Raw genomic sequence first — 22,902 nt, forward strand, 5'->3', positions numbered from 1 at the left:
CCTCTCCTCTCCTCTCCTCTCCTCTCCTCTCCTCTCCTCTCCTCTCCTCTCCTCTCCTCTCCTCTCCTCTCCTCTCCTCTCCTCTTCTTTCCTCTCCTACCCATCCATTGTATTCTCCTATTATATTCCATTCTATTTTATTGTACTGATCATGTATGTGTCTGCTTTTGTGCCAGTACTATGCTATTTGTATTGTTGTGAGTCCATTGTATGAGTTTAAAGTAGGTATGAAGATACCTCCAGTTGTATTCATTTTGTTTAGGATTGCTTTGGCTGTATTTGCTCTTTTGTGCTTTCACATTAAACTTAAGGTTTTTTTTTTTTTAACATGTCTGTGAATAATAGTGTCATTTTAAAAATTATTTTTCAGAGAATATCATACACAAGTAAACTAAACTTAATTAAATCAAACTAAATTAAACTATATCAAAACAAACCACAACAAACCAAATCATAGTAAACTGTACTTATACCATTTCTGCTTTTCACCCTTTTTTCCATGGCCCCCACTTTCCATTATAATTCATGAATCACCTCCACAACACACCATACTGAGTCCATTCACTGTAGTTTGTATGTATGTACATGTGTTTATTGCTGACTACTTAGGATTAGGTAACCTATCAGGGACCCCTTCTCTGGAGAAAACTGTCTCAATGGTCTGGTGCTCTTCACCTCGGGATAGGACCCTCTACATATTGGCTTGTCAACTGGTCTGTCATACATGTTGAGATTTCATGATGATGTAATTTTGATTGAAATCATCTTTAAATGTCAATTGCTCTGTGTAGTATGAAAAATACACAATATCACTTTATGCAACCCATGATCATGGGAGGTCTTTCTATTTTCTAGTGTATTCTTCAACTCAATTACTTTTTTCAGTGTCTTAAAGTTTCATGGTAGAGCTCTTTCTTGGTGAAGTTGCCTTGCCCAGGTTTATTCCCAGGTATTTAATTTCTTTATGGTTATTGTCAATGGAATTATTTCTTCATTTTTTGTTGCTATGTTCATCACTGGTATAGAGGAAGACATTTGTGTTAAATTTCCTTCCCTAATATTTTTTTGGGATTTTTTTGGTTTTCCCTAGATTTAGCACAATTCTGGATATAGGTTTTTCAAATATCCCTAACATCTTCATGACTTTTATTATGAAGTAATATTGGATTTTTTTCAAAGTCCTTTTCTACCTCTATTTATATAATAATATTATTTCTGTGTTTGGTTCCACTTATGTGATCAATTTCATTTATTGATTTATATTTGTTGATTTATCCCTGAATATCTGGAATGAAGACAACTTGATTATGGTGACTGATCTTTTTGATGTGGTACTGAAATAAGTTTACAGATGTTTTGAGAATTTACTTTCCTTCATATTTTAATTTTAAATTATTTTTTTGAAATTATAATGTTATTACAGAATTTCTCCATTCCATTTTATTAATTTGTACACATATGTTTGTTAGGAGGACTTGTCTGTGATTTACTTTTTTGTTGAGTCTTTATGTGGTTTGAATTTCAGATTAATACACCAGTATTAATCAATCTGGTTTCATAGAAAGAGTTTTGAAGTAGTCATTCCTTTTCCACATTATAGAATAATTTGAGAAATACTGATAGCAGTTATTTAACATTCTGGTAAAATTCTGCAGAATGTGTTCCTGGAATTTTTTAGTTTTCAAATTATTTTATTACTGCTTTATTCTCATTGCTGATTGTAGGTCTGTTTAAAACATATCTCATTGCTGTTGAAGTGTACCTTTTGGAATACCTGAGTGGATCCTATAGTCTAACTCAGTCTCCTCATCTTTATCTTTTTATTGCAGAATTAATATTAAGAATAATTGTTGAAGTTACTATAGAAATGCTTATTTTGGAGGAGACATTTACCTTCCTTTTTCTTTCATGTTTTTGTTTTCTTTCATGTTTTTGTTTTTGTACTGGGATTTACATCAGGACTTAATTTGATAATTTAGAAAAAAATTTCTTTTTTGATAATGTAAGTCACATTTCTCTCCTACTAAAGGCATTTATGATTTAGCAGAGGATAAGTCCTAGTAGGACTGAAGAGTAATTTTCCTCTGTCTGTTAGTATTCAGAATGTTTTGTTCCTATCTTTTCCCCTAAGAGTCAGATTCTGTTTGCAATAATAATCAATATTCAAAGTTCAGCACACTTCTGGCCAGTCCTTGCATCTGTTGAAATCAGGTTAACTGACTTTGCCTGAGCACCCTAGGCTAGGCCACCCCCACCCCTGACTTCTGTAGTCTTCACTGTATGTTGTGGAATTATACATACCTAGGTGACCTGTCATCAGTCCCCTCCATTGCCCAGTTGGCCTACACAGGCTTTGCTGCATGTTGTGGTAGTCTTGTGCCTAAGTGTCTTATCTTCAGTCAGCTCAATCCCTTCCCTTTCTTCTGAGTTCTCTTCTCCATAGCTGGGACTCCATACACTTTTATTATATTGTTCTTATAATACTGTATTATACCCATAATATACCTATCTTACTCTCAGTTGTTTACTTCCTCCAGTTTGTTTCTGTAACTCCTTTCTCCATGTTGTTTGACTCTATGTGCCTAGGCACTCTACCTTCTTCTGGCCTAATCCTTTTGACAGTTTCTCACTTCTTGCCATAGGACTCACAAGACAAGATAGTTTCTGTATCTTTCATATATAAATAATTGATGTGGCCACACCAAACACTGATGTGGGATTAGAACACACTGTCTTCTCTCTATGGACACTTTGTTCTTTTTCAAAAATTTTTGACTTATCAGTTATAAGAAGTTTATTTTGAACCCTTAGAGATCCAAAATAAGTAGTGTAACCTCAAAAAATACATTTAGAAAATCACATTGTTGATGTTCTGAACAATCCAATGAGAGACACATTACCTGCCATGCTGCAAACAGCAGCCCTTCTGCCTTTCTTATTGGTCTTGCTACTACTTGATGTAGAAGCATCTCATGAAGGCTGTGGGCCACAGCATACACTGCATTGTATATATTATAAGCAAACTCAGTCATGACCATGTCAAAACGTATCCCTGGTGACTCATGCAAGGAAGCATTAGGCAGACAGTTCTCTAGTGTGTTACAGTCATCGTCAGCAAATGAGCAGTTAAAAAAGTAGAACCACAGATTTCTAAGGTAAAAATCTTCTGGGTATTTGGAAGGATGAAGCGTTTGGATAAAATTTCCATAACCAGAGGTTTCTTTGTGGTGATGTGTGAAGATGAGGCTTCCATGGAGTGAATGTAAAATGAAATGCTTTGGCTGGATGATAACATCCCACTCTGAGTTCATGATCCAGACTTTCCTTGTAACTAAAGTTTGTCTTAAATGAAACAGGAAGCCTCTCAGAAAATCACTGTCACCATAGGTGATGATCACATTTGCTGTTGATTTCAGAACCTGTGTAGGATTCAATTGGTGGTTTGGTAAATAAGATACTTCAGTGACTGGGATCATTTCCACAAAATCTACACATATTCTATTTCTGTCCATTTCTGCCCTCAAGTCTGAGATTATCTGAACACCTTTTTGTCCTTCAGACATGATCAATCCCACCCAGTTCCAGTGGAAATAATTCAACAAGGAGACAATGCCATGGGACAGAGACATGTCCTTGGAGGCCATTTGATAGAGATCAGGAAACTGCTTATAATTATTGAGGTTAGCATCAAAAGAACCAATGGTCAGCTAAAAGGAAAAGAAGATAAAGAGAATAAAAGAATTAAGAGGAGGAAGCATAAAGCACGTGCCCAATCAATACAGGCTTTTAGAATCATATAATATGACGATAATCTACTCATTTGTTTATGTGCATACATGTTGATACTAGAGTTCTTTGTCATTATTCACTACATTTAATTTTTCCTTTTTTTCTTTTACTCCCCGGCCCATAGGATCCTAAGTGAAATTGTAGTTCAGTTTTAATTACCCTGGCTAGTCTGTGATCTCAAGCAACTCACCTGTCTCTGCATTACCAGAACTTAGGTTACCTATATATACTGCCTTCAACTGGTTGTATGTGAGTGGTAGATATTTAAAGTCAGGTTCTCATGCTTGTGAACCATACTTTATGCACAAAGCTGCTTCTCTAGACCATCATACATTTACACTCGATTTTCCCTGTAATCACTGTTAGCTCCAGCCTATTCCTTGCCTCTGTCCTGAGTACATCACTCAATACTTACTCTTTGGGATTATAAACGTTGTCAGATCCATAAGCACACTTTTCTTTCATCCTCTTTTAGCACCTGGGAATGGCAATGAATTATAAGCAGTTTTATCTTTCTCCACTTCACTCGTTCTTACCTGTGGATATTTGTAGAGTTCTAGCAGTGACCCTATATTGGTAGATATTATCCATGATATGCCTGTGAGTACTGCAATAGACTTCATTTCTCTCCTACATGTGTAATTAGGCACATACTTCTTTGGCCCAGACAGCCATGTGATGCATCTTTCCAATATCCACCATTCATTGTACAGGACGTTATATATATCATATCCCAGAGACACATTGGGTAAAATATGGGGATTCCTGTTGATCTCCTCAATGGCGTAAACCATTGCCAGAACAATCTGGTAGTTCTTTAAATTTAACCTGCACAGAAGATACAAGAATATTTCGGGTTGCTGTGATTTGAATGTCAAATAGCTTCATATCTGAACACTCTGCCCTCAATTGATGACATCAGTAATGAAGCATGTAGAATTTTGAAGAAGTTGAGTCTTACTGGACAAATTGGGTCATTGGGGACAGGCCATTGGGCTTTATATTGTTAATTTACTTCTTGTCTAATCTTTTGTTTCCAGAGTGATATTACAATTTAACTAGCCAACTTCAAGCTCCTACCATTCTTATTTCCCTCTCTGCTGTCAGATCTTACCTAAAATGATGACCAGAATCTCTCTGGATATGTAAGACAAAATAAATTCCTTTCCCTTAACCTGGTTTTGTTATGATATTTTATCATAGTAATAAGAAATATTAGCAAGAGGAAATATTCAAACCATGGCTATTATTTTGTATGCAACATAATTACTTTTATGTATTAAATATTCATATCTTTATACTATTAACATTTTCAAATTTATAACCTTTTGTGTTGGAATTATAATGTGGATTTTAAACAGGTAGTGTTATCTGGTCATGAAAGTGTAGCTTCATAAATAAGATTAGCATCCTTATGAAATATCAGAGGCAATACTCGGTCATTAGCTATCTCAGAGAAACTGGTGAGAAGCATGGCCTTGGGAAAAAATTCAGATTAAATTTTAGATTTCAGTGCATAGGAGCTAGGCTTCTGCAAATTATAGTACCTGCAGTTAGAGAGGTCTGTAAATCACACTCTTATGACTGTCACATAAATTAATATTTTGACATTGAAAGGAAATGTGATTATAGGCAAAATGAAAATAATGAACAAGAGTTATGGAGTATGAGTGAAGAGGCTTAAGTAGAGAACACTCTGGGAGTGTGGTGAGAAGAAGAGGATGAAGAGAAGGGGTCACCCTAAGGAAGAGGGCATGAAAGCATGGGACACCTTCTTTATAACCCAACTAAAAAGTAAGAGAAGGCCTAACCAAAAAACAAACAAAAACAAAAATAAAAAACAAAAAGCAAAAAACAAAAACCAAAAAACCAAAAAAACACATGTAGCATTTTTCCCTTCCTTCCTTCCTTCCTTCCTTCCTTCCTTCCTTCCTTCCTTCCTTCCTTCCTTCTTTCTTTCTTTCTTTCTTTCTTTCCTTTTTCTTTTTTCTTTCTCTTTCTTTCTTTGCCTCTTTCTCTTTCCTCCTTTCTTTTTCTTTTTTCTTCCTTTCTCTTTCTTTCAAATTACATTAATCTACACTGAAAGAGTGGGTTCAAAAAATGGACATTTACACATAGAAAATTTTTTTCTTCAACACTTTGATGTGGGATAAAGTCTGAAGTAGAGTAACAAATTACACCATCTGTACATCATCTTGTACAGATATTCTGACTTTCCAAATTGCACTAGTCCAGATTCTCATCTGACATATTATTCTTGTGACAGAGGAGCCCCCAGTGAAAAATTTGTCACATATACTCTACTCAAATAAACTTTCTTGAGTATATATTTATTTTGAATGAATATTTGGTACTGCTGAATATCTTTATGTGCCTAAACATTAGTTGAGATCATAGACTTTATGAATGTCATGAATCAGACATGGAATAAACAAGATAGCTTTTCCATGCTCATTGGTGAGATTTTACCTCAGTACAAAACTACTCAATTGTGTGTATGGTATGAAAAATCAAAAGATTTTCCCTCCCTATGGTCACTTGATCTTTGGCAGAGGAGCTAAAACCATCCAGTGGAAAAAAGATAGCCTTTTCAACAAATGGTGTTGATTCAACTGGAGGTCAGCATGCAGAAGAATGAAAATTGATCCATTCTTATCTCCTTGTACTAAACTCAACTCCAAGTGGACCAAGGACCTCCACATAAAACCAGACACACTGAAACCAATAGAAAAGAAACTGGGGAAGACCCTTGAGGACATGGGCACAGGGGTAAAGTTCCAGAACAGAACACCAATAGCTTATGCTCTAAGATCAAGAATTGACAAATGGGACCTCATAAAATTACAAAGTTTCTGTAAAGCAAAGGACGCTGTAAAAAAAAAAAAGGGCAAAATGAATGGCAACCAACATATTGGGAAAATATCTTCACCAACCCTACATCTGACAGAGGGCTAATATCCAATATATACAAAGAACTCAAGAAGTTAGACTCCAGAGAGCAAAACCACCCTATAAAAATGGGGTACAGAGCTAAACAAAGTTTTTTCACCTGAAGAACTTTGAATGGCCGAGAAGCACTTTAGTGATTAGGGAAATGAAAATCAAAACAACCCTGAGATTTCACCTCACACCAGTCAGAATGGCTAAGATTAAAAATTCATGAGACAACAGGTATTGGTGAGGATGTGGAGAAAGAGGAGCCCTCCTCCACTGCTGGCGGGAATGGAAGTTGGTACAACTACTCTGGAAATCAGTCTGGCGGTCTCTCAGAAAGCTGGGCATGACACTTCCAGAATATTCTGCTATACCACTCCTGGGCATATACCCAGAGGATTCCCCAGTATGCAATAAGGACATGTGCTCCACTATGTTCATAGAAGCCTTATTTATAATAACCAGAAGCTGGAAAGAACCCAGATGTCTCTCAGTGGAGGAATGGATACAGAAAATGTGTTATATTTACACAATGGAAGACTACTCAGCAATTTAAAACAATGAATTCATGAAGTTCTTAGCAAATGGTTGGAACTGGAAAATATCATCCTAAGTGAGGTAGCTGAATTACAAAAGAACACACATGGAATGCAGTCACTGATAAATGGATATTAGCCCTGAAGCTCTGAATACCCAAGACACAATTCATGTATCAAATGATTCCTAAGAAGAAGGAAGGAGAGGTCCTTGGTCCTGTAAAGGATTGATCCAGCATTGTAGGTGAGTACCAGGACAGAGAAGCAGGAGGGGACTGATTGGAGAATGGATGGAGGGACGAGGGCTTATGGGACTTATGGGGAGGGGGGAAACTGGAAAGGGAAAATCATTTGGAATGTAAACAAAAAATATAGAAAATAAAAAATCAAAAGAATGGATTATATTTAAAATATTCTAGTATGGATGTACTAGGGCCAAATAAGAAATTAACACTACAAAAACTTCACAAAACCTATCACATTCAGAGGGGTTGTCTCTGGTATGAATTATTTGACCCTGAGCTCTGACTGGAGACTTTATGATAGTCAGTATTTATGTAACTTTCTTTGTTGTGATTTCAAACATGCTGAATGAGGCCTGATTTTGACTAAATATTTCCCCATTGTCTTCGTTAGGGTTTTCTGGCTGTGAATAGATGCTATGATTGTGTCAATACTTTCAAAGGAAAACATTTAATTGGAAATTCCTTATATTTTCAAAGGTTTAGTTTATTATTGTCAGGGTGGGAAGCATTAGTGACATCCATGCAAGAAGACATCCTGATGGAGAAGTAGCTGAGATTTCTACGTTTGGATAAGCATGTAGCAGCAAAGAGAGTAACACTGAGCATCTGAATCCTCAAAGTCCATCCAGAGTGGAGCATTTTCTCCAAAAAGATCATATCTACCCCAACAAGGCCATAATTTCTATGGACCCATGGGGGTCACCCACCACACCAAGATGGAGAAGAGAAGTTTTCTTGTACCATTGATGGAAAATTGATTTCTGTGCCATCACTTAGAGACTCTTGTTCTAAGGAATCTAAATGTTTTTCTGGAGGAATCACTGTCCTGGACATGATTCAGGGGCTAGGCAGGCATTCAATCAGTTTGGGTTATGGGAAGGCAGAGAATGATGCACAGTGAATGTTTTTTCCCCATAATTTTGTAACAATACTTCTTAGTAAAGAGATCTTAGCAGAGTCCATTCTTTTATTGTAAGGTGTGTAGCCACATCCATGGATGTCATAAACTCTTGAAATGATATTTTCTTGTTCCATCAAATCTCCTATCTCACTTTCCACAGAAGCTGAAAATCTGTGGGGGAAAAATCCACATTGGGAAAACCACTACAGTTGAAACTAGACTCCTGGTGACACTACTGCTTCCTGGATGACATTTCTTTCTTTCTAGTTCAGAGACTGACCCATAACAGATATTTTCATCCACAGAGTCATGCCCAGTCTTTACTGGGACATTCCTAGATGGCCTAGAGGCTAGAGATAATGCATTACTTTCAGTGGTGGCTGCCACAGACCCACCCAGTCGGGGGTGGGGGGTGGGGGAATTCACCGAGTGTGGACTTTGGATATCAGGAGAGGTACAGATTAGCAAGTGGTGAGTGACAAACAGAAACTAAAACTGAGGCAGTTTGAATCTGAATGTATTTTGCGGCTCTCAAGCAGGGATTTTTATACATATAAAATTGGCATTACAATTCTGAAAAAAATGTATTCAGTGAAGCAATTACAAAGAACAATTATCATAAGCATTTGGCAGAAGAAGATACAAAATCAATCAGGTATGAATTAGGAAGTTCACGTACGAAGCATCTCATTCCTAGATCAGAATAAGTTCATGTAAAATCACCTGTAGTTAATAGTAAACTTTCACAAGTTCAGAAGTTCTCAGGAACACTTAGCTATGGCCCCTAGGTCCTGTTTACTTAAAGGAATGTTCCTTATGTAACATCTAGCTTCTGTCTCTTTAAAGTTCCTCAAGATTCACTTTAAAACTATACTCAATGCTTTCCATACCACAATGTCAGAGCCAACCTCATCTACACACATAGCCATTCATATATTGTTGGGAGGTTATTTTAATAATGCATTATGTTGTAGTTATGTAACTGATTACGAAGCAATTATGAAGCGAAGCGTTGAACTTTCAAGGAAGAGGTCATGGCCAGTGACTATATTTCAAAGAATAAACTTTCATTCAACTTTCTCACTTGGATAGTCTCGGCCCAGGCTATCAGGAACATCTCGTGAATGCAGAGATAGAATAGGGGAAAACCAGAGTAGGTAAGCTGCCAAGAGAACTACGGCTCAAAACTATCTCCGGCTAAATAGGTCCACAACCAGTTCCAGGAGACCTCCTCTGAATCAGAGTCTAATGCCTCCATCTGTGAAACTTGTCCACAGAATCTACTGGAGGTGGTGTGGCAGGTGGCAGTCTGAATTGTATATATATATATATATAATGTTGAATTTATTCTAACTGTGGACTATTTAATATGCTCTCTGGCAAATACCTCCAGCTCAACCACAGATCATACTTTCCAGTAGCTCAGAGAGGCAACCTGCTCACAGACCCAAACTTATTATCTTCGGTTCCTGAGGCAGACACATACAGCTCAACCACAGGACACATCTTCCAGAAGACAAGGTAGGTTTGTTTGACCAGCTGTTTGACCTTCCCTACTATCTCAGTTTTCTCTACCAAACACCCCTGGCCCCAAACAGGCCACACCTAACAGATGACAAGGTAGAGGAGCTGCCCATAGGCACACCCACTCATTCCATTCTCTGAGACAGACACCTACTACCCAACCACCAGCCATACATGAAAGAAGGCCATGTAGGCCAGTCACCCACGAGCTCCCCTTACTTTCTACTCTCCCTCAGGTAGACACCCTCGCTACCTACCCAACCACTGGCTATACCTACCAGAAGACCATGTATGCCAGATGCTCACAGACACCCCCACTATCTCTGCTCCCTTGTGCAGACATCTACTACCAAACCACAAGCTGCACCTTCTAGATGACCATGTAGGCTGCGTGCCTGTGGGTCTAAATCCACTCTCTTGGTTCTCTCAGGAAAACACCCTTATCACATTAGGAATTGGTTCTAAGGCTGTCTCAATTCAATTCAGCTCTAAAGCTGAGGGTTTCCACCCTAATGTGGATATGAGTGGCAATAAAGAATTGCTATACAGCCAATGGATGGGCAGATAGGCTGAGGGGGACCTGGGTTTTTGCTTGGGCTATGAACTGGGGGAGAGATGAAAGAAGGCAGAGATTGCTATGACCAGGAAAAAGAAAGACCAGATTTAAAGCCAGCAGACACGTGAGAATCAAGGAAAGTGTCCACATTGGCCACATCCCCAATTGTGTTTTGGGTGGCAGAGATGAAATATAGGTTTTTGAAAGATATAAACTGGGAAGTACAAGAGGGGAGAGTTTTCTAGCAAATGGAAGGATGAGAAATGCCCTGCCTCTGAGTGAGTCAAGGCATTTAAAATTTACTGATGTGTGTGTGTGTGTGTGTCTTTGATTTGTGAATCCAGAGGGCCTCTGGTGGGGGGGGGGGGGCTGGGAGTGGGACCTACTGGGAGCACAAAGCAGTTTAGCTAACCTCATGGCTACATCATTCAACCGCAGGTCATACCTCTTAGAAGACCAGGTCAGCCACCCACCTACATACCTCCTACATTCTCTAGGTTCCATTGGTCAGACATTACGTGCTCACCCATAGGTCATGCATGCTAGAAGATCATGAATGCCACATACCATATTCCTAGGCCTCCTTCCGTCCTTGTGATCAAGTCCCATTCCTCAAGTGGGGTAGGTACTTCCTGTTAGAACAGAGGTCACACCAGCCACCAGAATTCCACTCTCAGAGATTCCTTCATGGTCTCAGTGACACCAAATTTTATCCCAAATCTCCTTCTCTCCTGGGCTATCTAACATCCTCCAATGCTAGCTGAGAATCCCTGTTGGATCAGAAGCCATAGAGGCTGCCAGAACTCCTGTCCCCAACTTGGGAGGAGATCCACTGCTCATCAAGAGACCATGTCAACCATCAGAAGTCCATATTCCAACTCAGGTAGATACCCCCTGCTTAATCATAGGCCACACAGGCCAGAAGACCAAAGAGAAAACAGAAATCAAGGATCAAACATCCATTCAACAAAGACAGCCCTAGAAATTGGCCCCTAGACTTATAATCAGCACAAACTCAGATCAAATGCCAGCATAAGAACACAGTCAACCATAGCCAGGGAAATATGTTACCACCAGAGCCTAGGGAGAAATAAAATAATTATAGACTTCCTGGAATTCAATGACAGTGATTGCACAGAATACCAAAACTTATGGGACATAATGAATGCAGTGCTAAGAGGAAAGTTCATAGCTGCTATATGACTACACACTAGATTAGACATATCTTACTCTAGGAACTCATTACATCTAAAATCTCTAGAACAGAAAGGAGCACACCCAAGAGATGAAGATGGCATGGAAAAAAACAAACAAACCAATGTCTGAAATCAATAAAATAGAAACAAAGTGACCAATGCAAAGAATCAATGAAACAAAGAGTTGGTTCTTTGAGAAAATTAACATGATAGACAAATCTGTGGGCAAATTAACTAAAAAACACAGAGAAAATATCCAAATTAACAAAATCAAAAATGAACAGAAAGCATGGCTCTAGCTGGATATCTGAGCACAGGACTGCCTCATCTGGCATCACTGGGAGGAGTGCCTCTTGGTCCTGTGGAGGCTTGATGTCCCAGGATATGGGACTGTTAGGATGCTGAGGCAGGAGTGGGCATGTGCTTGAGTGAGTACTCTCATAGAATTGGGGGGAGGGAGAAGGTGATAGGAGTCTTGTAGAGGGGAAAGTGGAAGGGGATAACATTTGAAATATAAATAAATAAATAAATAAAATAACAAATAAAAATGAAAAAAAGAATAATTAGGACATATTTTAAATACCAGTACTCCACAAAATTGCATAATCTACAAGAAATGCATAATTTTCCCATTGTATACCATTCACTAAAGTTAAATCAACATGAGACAAGCAATGTAAATGGACATATAATGCCCAAGGAATAGAAGTCACTAAAATTCTTATAACAACAACAACAACAACAACAACAACAACAACCAAGCCCACACCCAAAAGATTTAATGTAGAATTCACCTGATGACTGAGACTCTGTCCTCACTTTCTAGACAGCCCTAGATAACTAGACAGTCCTAAAACCTCACATGTCAGAAGCCATCTAGCACAGGCTAAAAGCTAGCAGGTGATTTTCCTTAGATGGTTCATTATGACTTGTGATGGATAATATCTTGCAAGTAAGGCATGAGATATGACATCTCAGAATTCTTGATATCAATATGCCTTTCCTATCATTATTAAATTAATATAACAATCCCAGGGTATTAGTCCACCATATTGGACAGATTTTCTGTACATCAACAAATACGTTCTGTCATGCCGTGATGCTATATAGACAAATAGATTATTTCTTAATTCCTAATGGTGATTCTATAACAATTCCTAAATTTATGCTAGCAACAATTGAACCCTTTATAATAAAGACTGCAATTAAACCCCCCTGTAATATGAAAACTACAATTAGGACTCTGCCAGTCTTCATGTGTCATGAGTTACTTGTGCTAATGTAGAAAGCAGACATGACACAAATCTACAATTTAGGAATACATTCCTTTAACTGGTAGAACCATTAATTAAAGATCACAAACTGGGAATGAACCATTTATTGAAGGTGTGAGGACACAATGAAAATATTGACTGGGTTTATCTATATAAAATTTCAATGTTAACTTCAACCTAAGAATTATAGTTTTAGACTGTCAATGAGTCTGTGGAGCTAGTGACATAATGAATGTCTAGCTAGATTACCAGCCATAATAGAAACACAGAGAAACATCTTTATTTTACCTCTTATTCAATTTATGATTTGAATTTACATTTGAATTTATGTGATCTGAACACTACAATGTGATCATGTATCCTGAGATAAATATTAAAACTAAGATTAAAGAGTAGATTACAGACAGATCTTTTTCTTAGACACAGGTAGCCCCTGCCCCTTTTATCTTCTCTAAAAAATAAGGGCTAGTGATCAAAAATTAGGCTGCTCTGAACATAGTGTAGCACATGCCCCTGTGGCATGGTAGGGCATCTTTTGTTACTTGCCCAAGAGTAGTATAGCTGGGTCTCAAGTTGATCTATTTTGAATTTTCTGAGGAAACTCCAGATTAATTTTCAAAATGTTTAAAATAGTTTTCAATCCCACCAGAAATGGAGAAACAATCCAGATATCTCACAATGGAAGAATGGATGCTGAAAATGTGGTTCATTTATATAATGGAGTCCTATTCAGCTATTAAGAATGGGGACATCATGAGTTTTGCAGGGGAATGAATGGAAGTAGAAAATATCATCCTGAGTGAGATAATTCAGACCCCAAAGGACTTGTATGGTCTGACTCACTATGGCTATTAGCCAAAAAAGTACAGAATACTTACAATAAAATCCATACTTCTCAACAAGGTTAAGAAGAAGAAGGGCCCTAGTGAGGATGCTTCAATCATACTTGGGAGGGAGAAGAAAGCAATCATGGGCTCAAAGGGAGAGAGGGAAATGTGTGGGAAAGGGGTGGGGAGGGGTAAATGAGAACAATATTAGGTACTAGGGAGGTGACAGGAATGAAGCCCTGTGGGCCAGCAGAATGAAGGGAAACAGGCAAACTCAGGAGGTTAGAAGTAGGGGGACCTTTTAGAATGTAGCAGAGACAGTGTACTGGCTAGTTTCCTGTGTCAACTTGACACAGGCTGGAGTTATCACAGAGAAAGGAGTTCCAGTCGGGGAAGTGCCTCCATCAGGTGTGAGGCATTTTCTCAATTAGTGATTAGGTGGGGAGGGCCCCTTGTGGGTGGTGCCATCCCTGGGCTGGGAGTCTTGGGTTCTATAAGAGTGCAGGCTGAGCAAGCCAGGAGAAGCAAGCCAGTAAGAAACATCCCTCCATGGCCTCTGCATCAGCTCCTGCTTCCTGACCTGCTTGAGTTCCAGTCCTGACTTCCTTTAGTGATGAACTGCAACGTGGAAGTGTAAGCTCAATAAACCCTTTCCTCCCCAACTTGCTTCTTGGTCATGATGCTTGTGCAGGAATAGAAACCCTGACTAAGACAAATTGGTACCAGCGTAGTGGTGTATTCCTGTGACAACCTGAACATGTTTGGGGGAGGATTGTGGAAGGACTTTGGAACTTTGAGCTAGAAAAACTGTGGAAAGTTCTGTAGGAGCTTGGAAGACAATGTTAAGAACAGTGCAGAAGATGGAGGCCTGGCTTGTGAAATTTTAGAGGGAAGATTAAAGACTCTTAACGTGGCCATGTTTTGATTGTAAAGATTCTGTGGTTTTGGTTAGCTGGGGCTGAAGAATCAGCTGTGAGTAACAAGATACCAGAACCACTAAAACAAACCTTTGTGTTACTGGGACTATTGATGCTGGTTAGCTGGAGTTAAGAAATTAGCAGTGATTAAGACGAGACCAGCATCACTGAGATGAAATCTTCTGGGAAGTGTTTTCTGAGAGCACAGAGAGTGTGTTCCAGAGATAGCCACAGTTGTATTTTGTGCTGTGGCTGGACTTGGTACTGGGTAAGAGTCACTCAGATGGTACTGGTTTTGAAGTCATGAAGGGGTCATGAAGAGCAGCTGAGGCTCTTGGCACAGTGAGAGGCCACGGAAGGCCATTGGTGAAGGTGCAGCCTCAGTTGCAATTGATGGCCCAGGACTTGAAGGGGTCCTGCATAGGAGCAGAGGCTTGTCACCCTGATGAGAGCCTATGAGAGGCTATTGCTAAAGCCTAATTACAGTGGAAGATAGCAGAGTTTTGGAGATGCCAGTACCATGTGATGACCACCAAGAACAGCATCAGAAGTGGAGTATAGGCAGCTGGAGCCTAGAAGACAAGCTGTGTGCTACAAAGGGCAGAGCTGGAGAAGTGACCCAAGCCCTTGGAGGAGCCCAGAAGATTGTGAGTTGGATCCCAGACATTGAACTATTGGAGTTTGAGTTTTGCTTTTGGTTGTGACCTTGCCCTGATACATTTCCCTCTTGAAGGAAGAAAGTATTTTAGTGGAGCCCACAGTTGAGAGACTTTGAATTTTTAAGACTGAATTTTAAAGATATTGGATATTTTAAGGTGATTGAACTTTTAATATGTAAAGACTGTGGGACTTTTAAAGTAATTTAGATCTTGGGGATGAATAAGAAAGTAAGGGTTGAGGCTTAATAGTGATGTGTTTGTGTGTCAAGTTGTCAAGGGGTCAATTGTACTGGCTGGTTTCATGTGTCAACTTGACACAGGCTGGAGTTATCACAGAGAAAGGAGTTTCAGTAGGGGAAGTGCCTCCATGAGATCCAACTGTGGGGCATTTTCTCAATTAGTGATTAGGTGGGGAGGGCCCTTTGTAGGTGGTACCACCTTTGGGCTGGTGTTTTTGGGTTCTATAAGAGAGCAGGCTGAGCAAGCCAGGGGAAGCAAGCCAGTAAGAAACATTCCTCCATGGCCTCTGCATCAGCTCCTACTTCCTGACCTGCTTGAGTTCCAGTCCTGACTTCCTTTAGTGAATTGCAACGTGGAAGTGTAAGCTCAACAAACCCTTTCCTCCCCAACTTGCTTCTTGGTCATGATATTTGTACAGGAATAGAAACCCTGACTCAGACACACAGTATGTGAAAAACTCTCAGAACTTCTAAGATAGTGATCTTAGATAAAATGCCTGATAGTGGGGAGACGGAATCCACCCAGTAGAGTCCCCCTCCAGTAGAAAGACAGTGGAGAGATGGGGTTGCCATCCCACAGTCGAAACTTTGACCCAGAATTGTTCTTATCTAAAAGAACTTCAGGGACAAAAATGGAGGGGAATGGAGAAGAGAGTGAAGGAAAGAGGGCCAGTGACTGGCCCAACTTAGATCCATCTCAAGGGGAGGCTCCAAGGCCTGACACTACTACTGATACTATGGTGTGCTTAGAGACAGGAGCCTAGCATGGCTGCCATCCAAGAGGCCCAACAAGTAGCTGGCTTAGACAGATGCAGATACTTACACCCAACCAATGGACTGAAGTTGGGGATTCTAGTGGTTGAAATAGGGAAAGGCTGGAAGAGGTTGTCGTGGAGGAAGGCCAGCAGTCTGAACTAACCTAGAGTCCCAAGATCCTGTAGCCACTTAGCCAGAAACCAGGCAGCATACACTAGCTGGTCCGAGCTCCCTGACACATATACAGCTGATGACTTCCTGGTCTGACCTCAGTGAGAACAGAGGTACCTGGAGAGACTTGAGGCCCCAGAGTGTAGTGAGGCCTGCTGGGGTGGGGTGGGGTGGGAATATCCTCTTGGGGATAGGAGAGGAATAATGGGATGAGGAACTGTCACAGAGCAGAAGGGGAGAAAGATAATGACTGGACTGTACAAAAAGATTAAGATAATTTAAAAAGAAAAAATAAGACTAGAATAACTTTTCAAAGTGTTTGTTTCTTCCTGTGAGTGACTTTCTCTAGCCAAGAAAGAGTTAAATAAACTCCCAGCCACAGGGCCCAAGGCCATGGAGGACCTCTGGAGAAAAGAACAAAGGGCCTCTTTACTGAAATTCTCACCATTTTACAATAGTGTGCTAATTTGCCTAAAGTCAGTAGCTTCTGGCCTCAGAGTAACTTAGAGGCAAGACAGTTAAAATATAGAAAGCAGCCTTTACTCTTGCAGAAACAAGTTCTGTTCTACCAAACCCCCAAACCAGTGCTCTTCCCCTGTGGATACTTTTAAGAGAGGATACAACCTAGGCTTAGATCCCAGAAACCACATCTACTGGATCATCTATAAGCCAACATTAAGAGTAATGCTCTGATCTGCATTTCTGGAGAGATGCCATCTGATCTGCCCTGTGGCTGGAGAGTCTTACCCAGGATCCTGATCCTCAATACAAATCCTTCTGTTTGAGACTGGACCTGACATTCAGCAGATACATCCCATAGGAGAGAAGTCTTGGGAAATAGGTTTAGGATCATAGTTAGGAATTTAGAATGTGAACTTTATGTGGAGCACCTCAGCATAATAAAGTAAAACTTTTGTTATTTTAACTATGTGTCTATACCTTGTTGCTCATGTTAGTTGGCATAATTGGCAGGATATAAGAAGATACTTAGAAAAGTTAAAACTAAGGTGGTTTCTTGCTCTTCCAAGTGCAGCCCCAGTCTCTACCTAGGAAGAAAGTGAATTCTTGACTGCAGGACTTGCCCTCACAAAGACACAGGCTTCTGCCTTAAGACTGAGTAGTGGAGATATGGTCAGAGAAAAAAAGGCACCAGAACCCCAAGGAGGAACCTCTGTGGCAGGACAAGTTCTCACAAAGGAACAGGTTTCTACCCTAAGACCAGGTAGCAAGAGCAGGCCACTGACAGTTACATGAGAGACTGGATGAAAATAGCAAGAAGGACATATCTTAAATACAAAAATGGTAAATCAGGCCTACTCTTACTGCAACCTAAATTGGTACTTCAGAAAAGAGAAGTCAAATTCCTTTAATATTTAGCAAACAAATTGACAAAATGCAGTGACCAATAATAAAAGAAGAATTAATAAAATAAATGTAGAGTCAGGAGAGACTCACCTCCATCTTGGTTTCGGACTCCAGAGAGATCGGACAGACTGAGGTTCACAAACATAACCCGAGGCCAACATCGCAGGGGTCTAAGCCCGACGGGTGTTGGCCTGCACCCAGTCCCTGGGATGTTGGGGGCGGTATCGGGGTGCCAACCTAGCCAGGAGGTTTCCCCCCCTCCCCGCGGGGCCGGCACACGCACCGCCATTTTGCCTACAGGATGCCAGAGAGTGCTAGCAGGCAAAGCCAGCTAACAGGCATAGCCTGAGGCTAACAAAGCGGGGGGGTCTAGGCCCCAGCAGGCCCTGGACTGACCCCAAGAACTGGGCAGCTTGGTGGGCCATCTGTGTGTCAAACCGCCCAGGAGGTTGTTAGCCCAGCAGACTCTCCCTGCACTTTCAGGGAGTATGAGCGCACACACCCGCCATCCTGGCCACCTGACAGACCCAACAGTCATAGCCCGAGGGGAACTTTGCTCGGACCTTGGCCTCCCAGGCTTTTACCTGGACCCAGGGCCTGAGCAGCCAGGCTAGCCTTGTGTGCACCAACCCGGTTGGGAGATCGGCTGCCCAGCAGAGTGATCAGCACGCGGAAAAGGTCCCGGCAGCATATACCATCAGCACTCCCTGAAGGTGCAAACGGGCTCCATCTGGTTCACAGACACAATCTGGGGCAAAGCACACTAGAGCTACAAGGGCACCCAAGAGGAGGACAGCACATCAGCAATCTGCTACAGGGGAAACCCAGCCATATAGTGTTGCAGTAATAGCCCCAGAGCCCCTCAGGAGGCCCAAACACCAGCCAGGGACAAGACCAACTAACTCCAGAGAACAAGATGGCAAAGGGCAAATGCAGGAATGCTACTAACAGAAATCTAGGCAATATGGCTACATCTGAACCAAACTCTCCAACATCAGCAAGTCCTGGTTATGCCAACACACCAGAGAAACAAGATTTGGATTTAAAATCACTGATCATGATGCTGCTAGAAGAACACAAAAGGGACATAAATGAATCTCTTAAAGAAATACGGGGGAACATGAATAAGCTAGAAACCCATATAATGGAAACAGAAAAATCACTTAAAGAAATGCAGGAGAATAAGGCTCAAGAGATAGAAGCCAATAAAGAAGAAAAGCAAAAAAAAAAAAAAAAAAAAAAAAAATTAAAGAAATGCAGGAGAACTTGAGTCAACAGGCAGAAGTCATGAAAGAGGAAAAACAAAAATCTCTTAAAGAATTACAGGAAAACACAAACAAACGAATGATGGAACTGAGCAAAACCATCCTGGATCTAAAAACAGAAGTAGAAACAACTAAGAAATCACAAAGGGAGACAACTTTGGAGATAGAAAACCTTGAGAAGAAATCAGGGGCCATAGATGCAAATATAAACAACAGAATACAAGAGATGGAAGAAAGAATTTCAGATGCCGAAGATACCATAGAAACCATTGACTCAACAGTCAAAGAAAATGCAAAATGCAAACAGCTTGTATCCCAGAACATCCAGGAAATCCAGGATACAATGAGAAGACCAAACCTAAGGATTATAGGTATAGATGACAGTGAAGATTTACAACTTAAAAGGCCAGCAAATATCTTTAACAAAATTATGGAAGAAAACTTCCCTAACCTAAGGAGAGAGATGCCCATGAATATACAAGAAGCCTACAGAACTCCAAACAGACTAGATCTGAGCAGAAATACCTCCCGCCACATAATAATTAAAACCCCAAATGCACTAAACAAAGAAAGAATATTAAAGGCAGTAAGAGAAAAAGGCCAAGTAACATATAAAGGAAGACCTATCAGAATCACACCAGACTTCTCACCAGAGACCATGAAAGCTAGAAGATCCTGGGCAGATCCCATGCAGACTCTAAGAGAACACAAATGTCAGCCAAGACTACTATATCCAGCAAAACTCTCAATCACAATAGATGGAGAAACCAAGATATTCCACGACAAAACCAAATTTACACAATATCTTTCCACAAACCCAGCTCTACAAAGAATAATAGGAGGAAAACTCCAATACAAGGAGGGAAACTACACCCTGGAAAAAGTAAGATAGTAACCTTCCTTCATCAAACCCAAAAGAAGATAATCACTCAAATATAAAAATAACATCAAAAATGACAGGAAGTAATAATCTCTATTCCTTAATATCTCTTAACATCAATGGACTCAATTCCCCAATAAAAAGACACAGACTAACAGACTGGATAAGGAAACAGGACACTACATTTTGCTGCATACAGGAAAAACACCTAAATGTCAAAGACAAAAACTACCTTAGAGTAAAAGGCTGGAAGACAATTTTACAAGCCAATGGTCTCAGGAAATGAGCCGGAATAGCCATTCTAATATCACATAAAATTGACTTTCAACCTAAAGTCATCAAAAGAGACACTGAGGGACACTTCTTGCTGGTCAAAGGAAAAATCCACCAAGAAGAACTTTCAATTCTGAACATCTATGCGCCGAATGCAAGGGCACCCTCATTCGTAAAAGAAACTTTACTAAAGCTCAAAGCACACATTGCACCTAACACAATAATTGTGGGTGACTTCAACACTCCACTCTCCTCAATGGACTGATCAGGAAAACAGAAACTAAACAGGGTCACAGTAAAACTAATTGAAGCTTTGGACCAATTGGATTTGACTGATATTTATAGAACATTTCACCCTAAAGCAAAAGAATATACCTTTTTCTCAGCACCTCATGGTACCTTCTCCAAAATTGACCATATAATTGGTCACAAGACAGATCTCAACAAATACAAGAAGGTCGAACTAATCCCATGCCTCCTATCAGATCACTATGGTGTAAGAGTGGTTTTCAATAGCAACAAAAACAACAGAAAGCTCACATGCACATGGAGGCTGAACAATACTCTACTCAATGACACCTTGGCCAAAGAAGAAATAAAGAAAGAAATCAGAGACTTTTTAGAATTTAATGAAAATGAAGGCACAACATACCCAAATCTTTGGGACACAATGAAAGTAGTGCTAAGAGGAAAACTCATAGCCCTGAGTGCCTCCAAAAAGAAAATGGAGAGAGCATATACTAGCAGCTTAATGACACACCTGAAAGCCCTGGAACAAAAAGAAGCTATTTCACCCAGGAGGAGTAGAAAACAGGAAATCATCAAACTCAGGGCTGAAATCAATCAAGTGGAAACAAAGAGAACCATACAAAGAATCAACGAGTCCAGGAGCTGGTTCTTTGAGAAAATCAACAAGATAGATAAACCCTTAGTCAGACTGACCAAAGGGCACAGAGGAAGTATCCAAATTAACAAAATTAGAAATGAAAAGGGAGATATTACAACAGAAACTGAGGAAATTAAAAAAAAATCATCAGATCCTACTACAAAAGCCTATACTCAACACAACTGGAGAATCTGGAGGAAATGGACAATTTCCTAGACAGATACCAAATACCAAAATTAAATCAGGACGAAATAGATAATCTAAACAGTCCCATAACCCCTAAAGAAATAGAAGGGGTCATAGAAAGAATTCCAACCAAAAAAAGCACAGGACCATATGGTTTCAGTGCAGAATTCTATCAGACCTTCAAAGAAGACCTAACACCAATACTCTTCAAACTATTCCACAAAATAGAAACAGAAGGAACACTACCCAATTTCTTCTACGAAGCCACAATTACGCTGATACCAAAACCACACAAAGATCCAACAAAGAAAGAAAACTTCAGACCAATCTCCCTTATGAACATCGATGCAAAAATACTCAATAAAATTCTTGCCAACCGAATTCAAGAACACATCAAAACGATCATCCACTCTGATCAAGTAGGCTTTATCCCAGGGATTCAGGGTTGGTTCAATATACGGAAATCCATCAATGCAATCCACTACATAAACAAACTCAAAGAAAAAAAACGCATGGTCATTTCATTGGATGCTGAAAAAGCATTTGACAAAATTCAGCATCCTTTCATGCTTAAAGTCTTGGAAAGAACAGGAATTCAAGGCCCATACCTAAACATCGTTAAAGCAATATACAGCAAACCAGTAGCCAGCATCAAACTAAATGGAGAGAAACTTGAAGCAATCCCACTAAAATCAGGGACTAGACAGGGCTGCCCCCTTTCTCCTTATCTTTTCAATATTGTACTTGAGGTACTAGCTCGGGCAATTCGACAACATAAGGAGGTCAAAGGGATACAAATTGGAAAGGAAGAATTCAAACTATCATTATTTGCAGACGACATGATAGTCTACCTAAGTGACCCAAAAAACTCCACTAGAGAACTCCTACAGCTGATAAACAACTTCAGCAAAGTGGCAGGTTATAAAATCAACTGAAGCAAATCAGTGGCCTTCCTATACTCAAAGGATAAGCAGGCTGAGAAAGAAATTAGGGAAATGACCCTCTTCACAATAGCCACAAACAGTATAAAGTACCTTGGGGTGACTCTTACCAAACATGTGAAAGATCAGTATGACAAGAACTTCAAGACTCTGAAGACAGAAATGGAAGAAGACCTCAAAAAATGGGAAAACCTCCCATGCTCATGGATCGGTAGGATCAATATAGTTAAAATGGCCCTTTTGCCAAAAGCAATATACAGATTCAATGCAATACCCATCAAAATCCTAACTCAATTCTTCACAGAGTTAGAAAGACCAACTCTCAAATTCATCTGGAATAACAAAAAACCCAGGATAGCTAAAACTATTCTCAGCAACAAAAGAAATTCTGGGGGAATCAGTATCCCTGACCTCAAGCAATACTACAGAGCAATAGTGTTAAAAACTGCATGGTATTGGTACAGTGTCAGGCAGGCAGATCAATGGAACAGGATTGAAGATCCAGAAATGAACCCACACACCTATGGCCACTTGATCCTCGACAAAGGGGTTGAAAACATACAATGGAAAAAAGATAGCCTT

The 22,902-nt window shown here is 39.9% G+C and overlaps 1 protein-coding gene across 1 annotated transcript in view; it reads right to left on the reverse strand.

Moving 5' to 3' along the window:
• The window catches only part of LOC127672681 (vomeronasal type-2 receptor 116-like), a 101,249-nt gene that overhangs the window by 62,726 nt on the left and 15,621 nt on the right, over positions 1-22,902 (reverse strand). Inside the window, exons 2-3 of the mRNA XM_052167978.1 lie at positions 4,326-4,617; positions 2,901-3,707 (exon numbers count right to left, since the gene is read on the reverse strand). Of these exons, the coding sequence (XP_052023938.1) occupies positions 2,901-3,707; positions 4,326-4,617 (1,099 nt within the window). The remainder of the gene's footprint in view (positions 1-2,900; positions 3,708-4,325; positions 4,618-22,902) is intronic.

Source organism: Apodemus sylvaticus, chromosome 22 (assembly GCF_947179515.1).
Source record: "Apodemus sylvaticus chromosome 22, mApoSyl1.1, whole genome shotgun sequence".
Lineage (NCBI taxonomy): Eukaryota > Metazoa > Chordata > Mammalia > Rodentia > Muridae > Apodemus > Apodemus sylvaticus.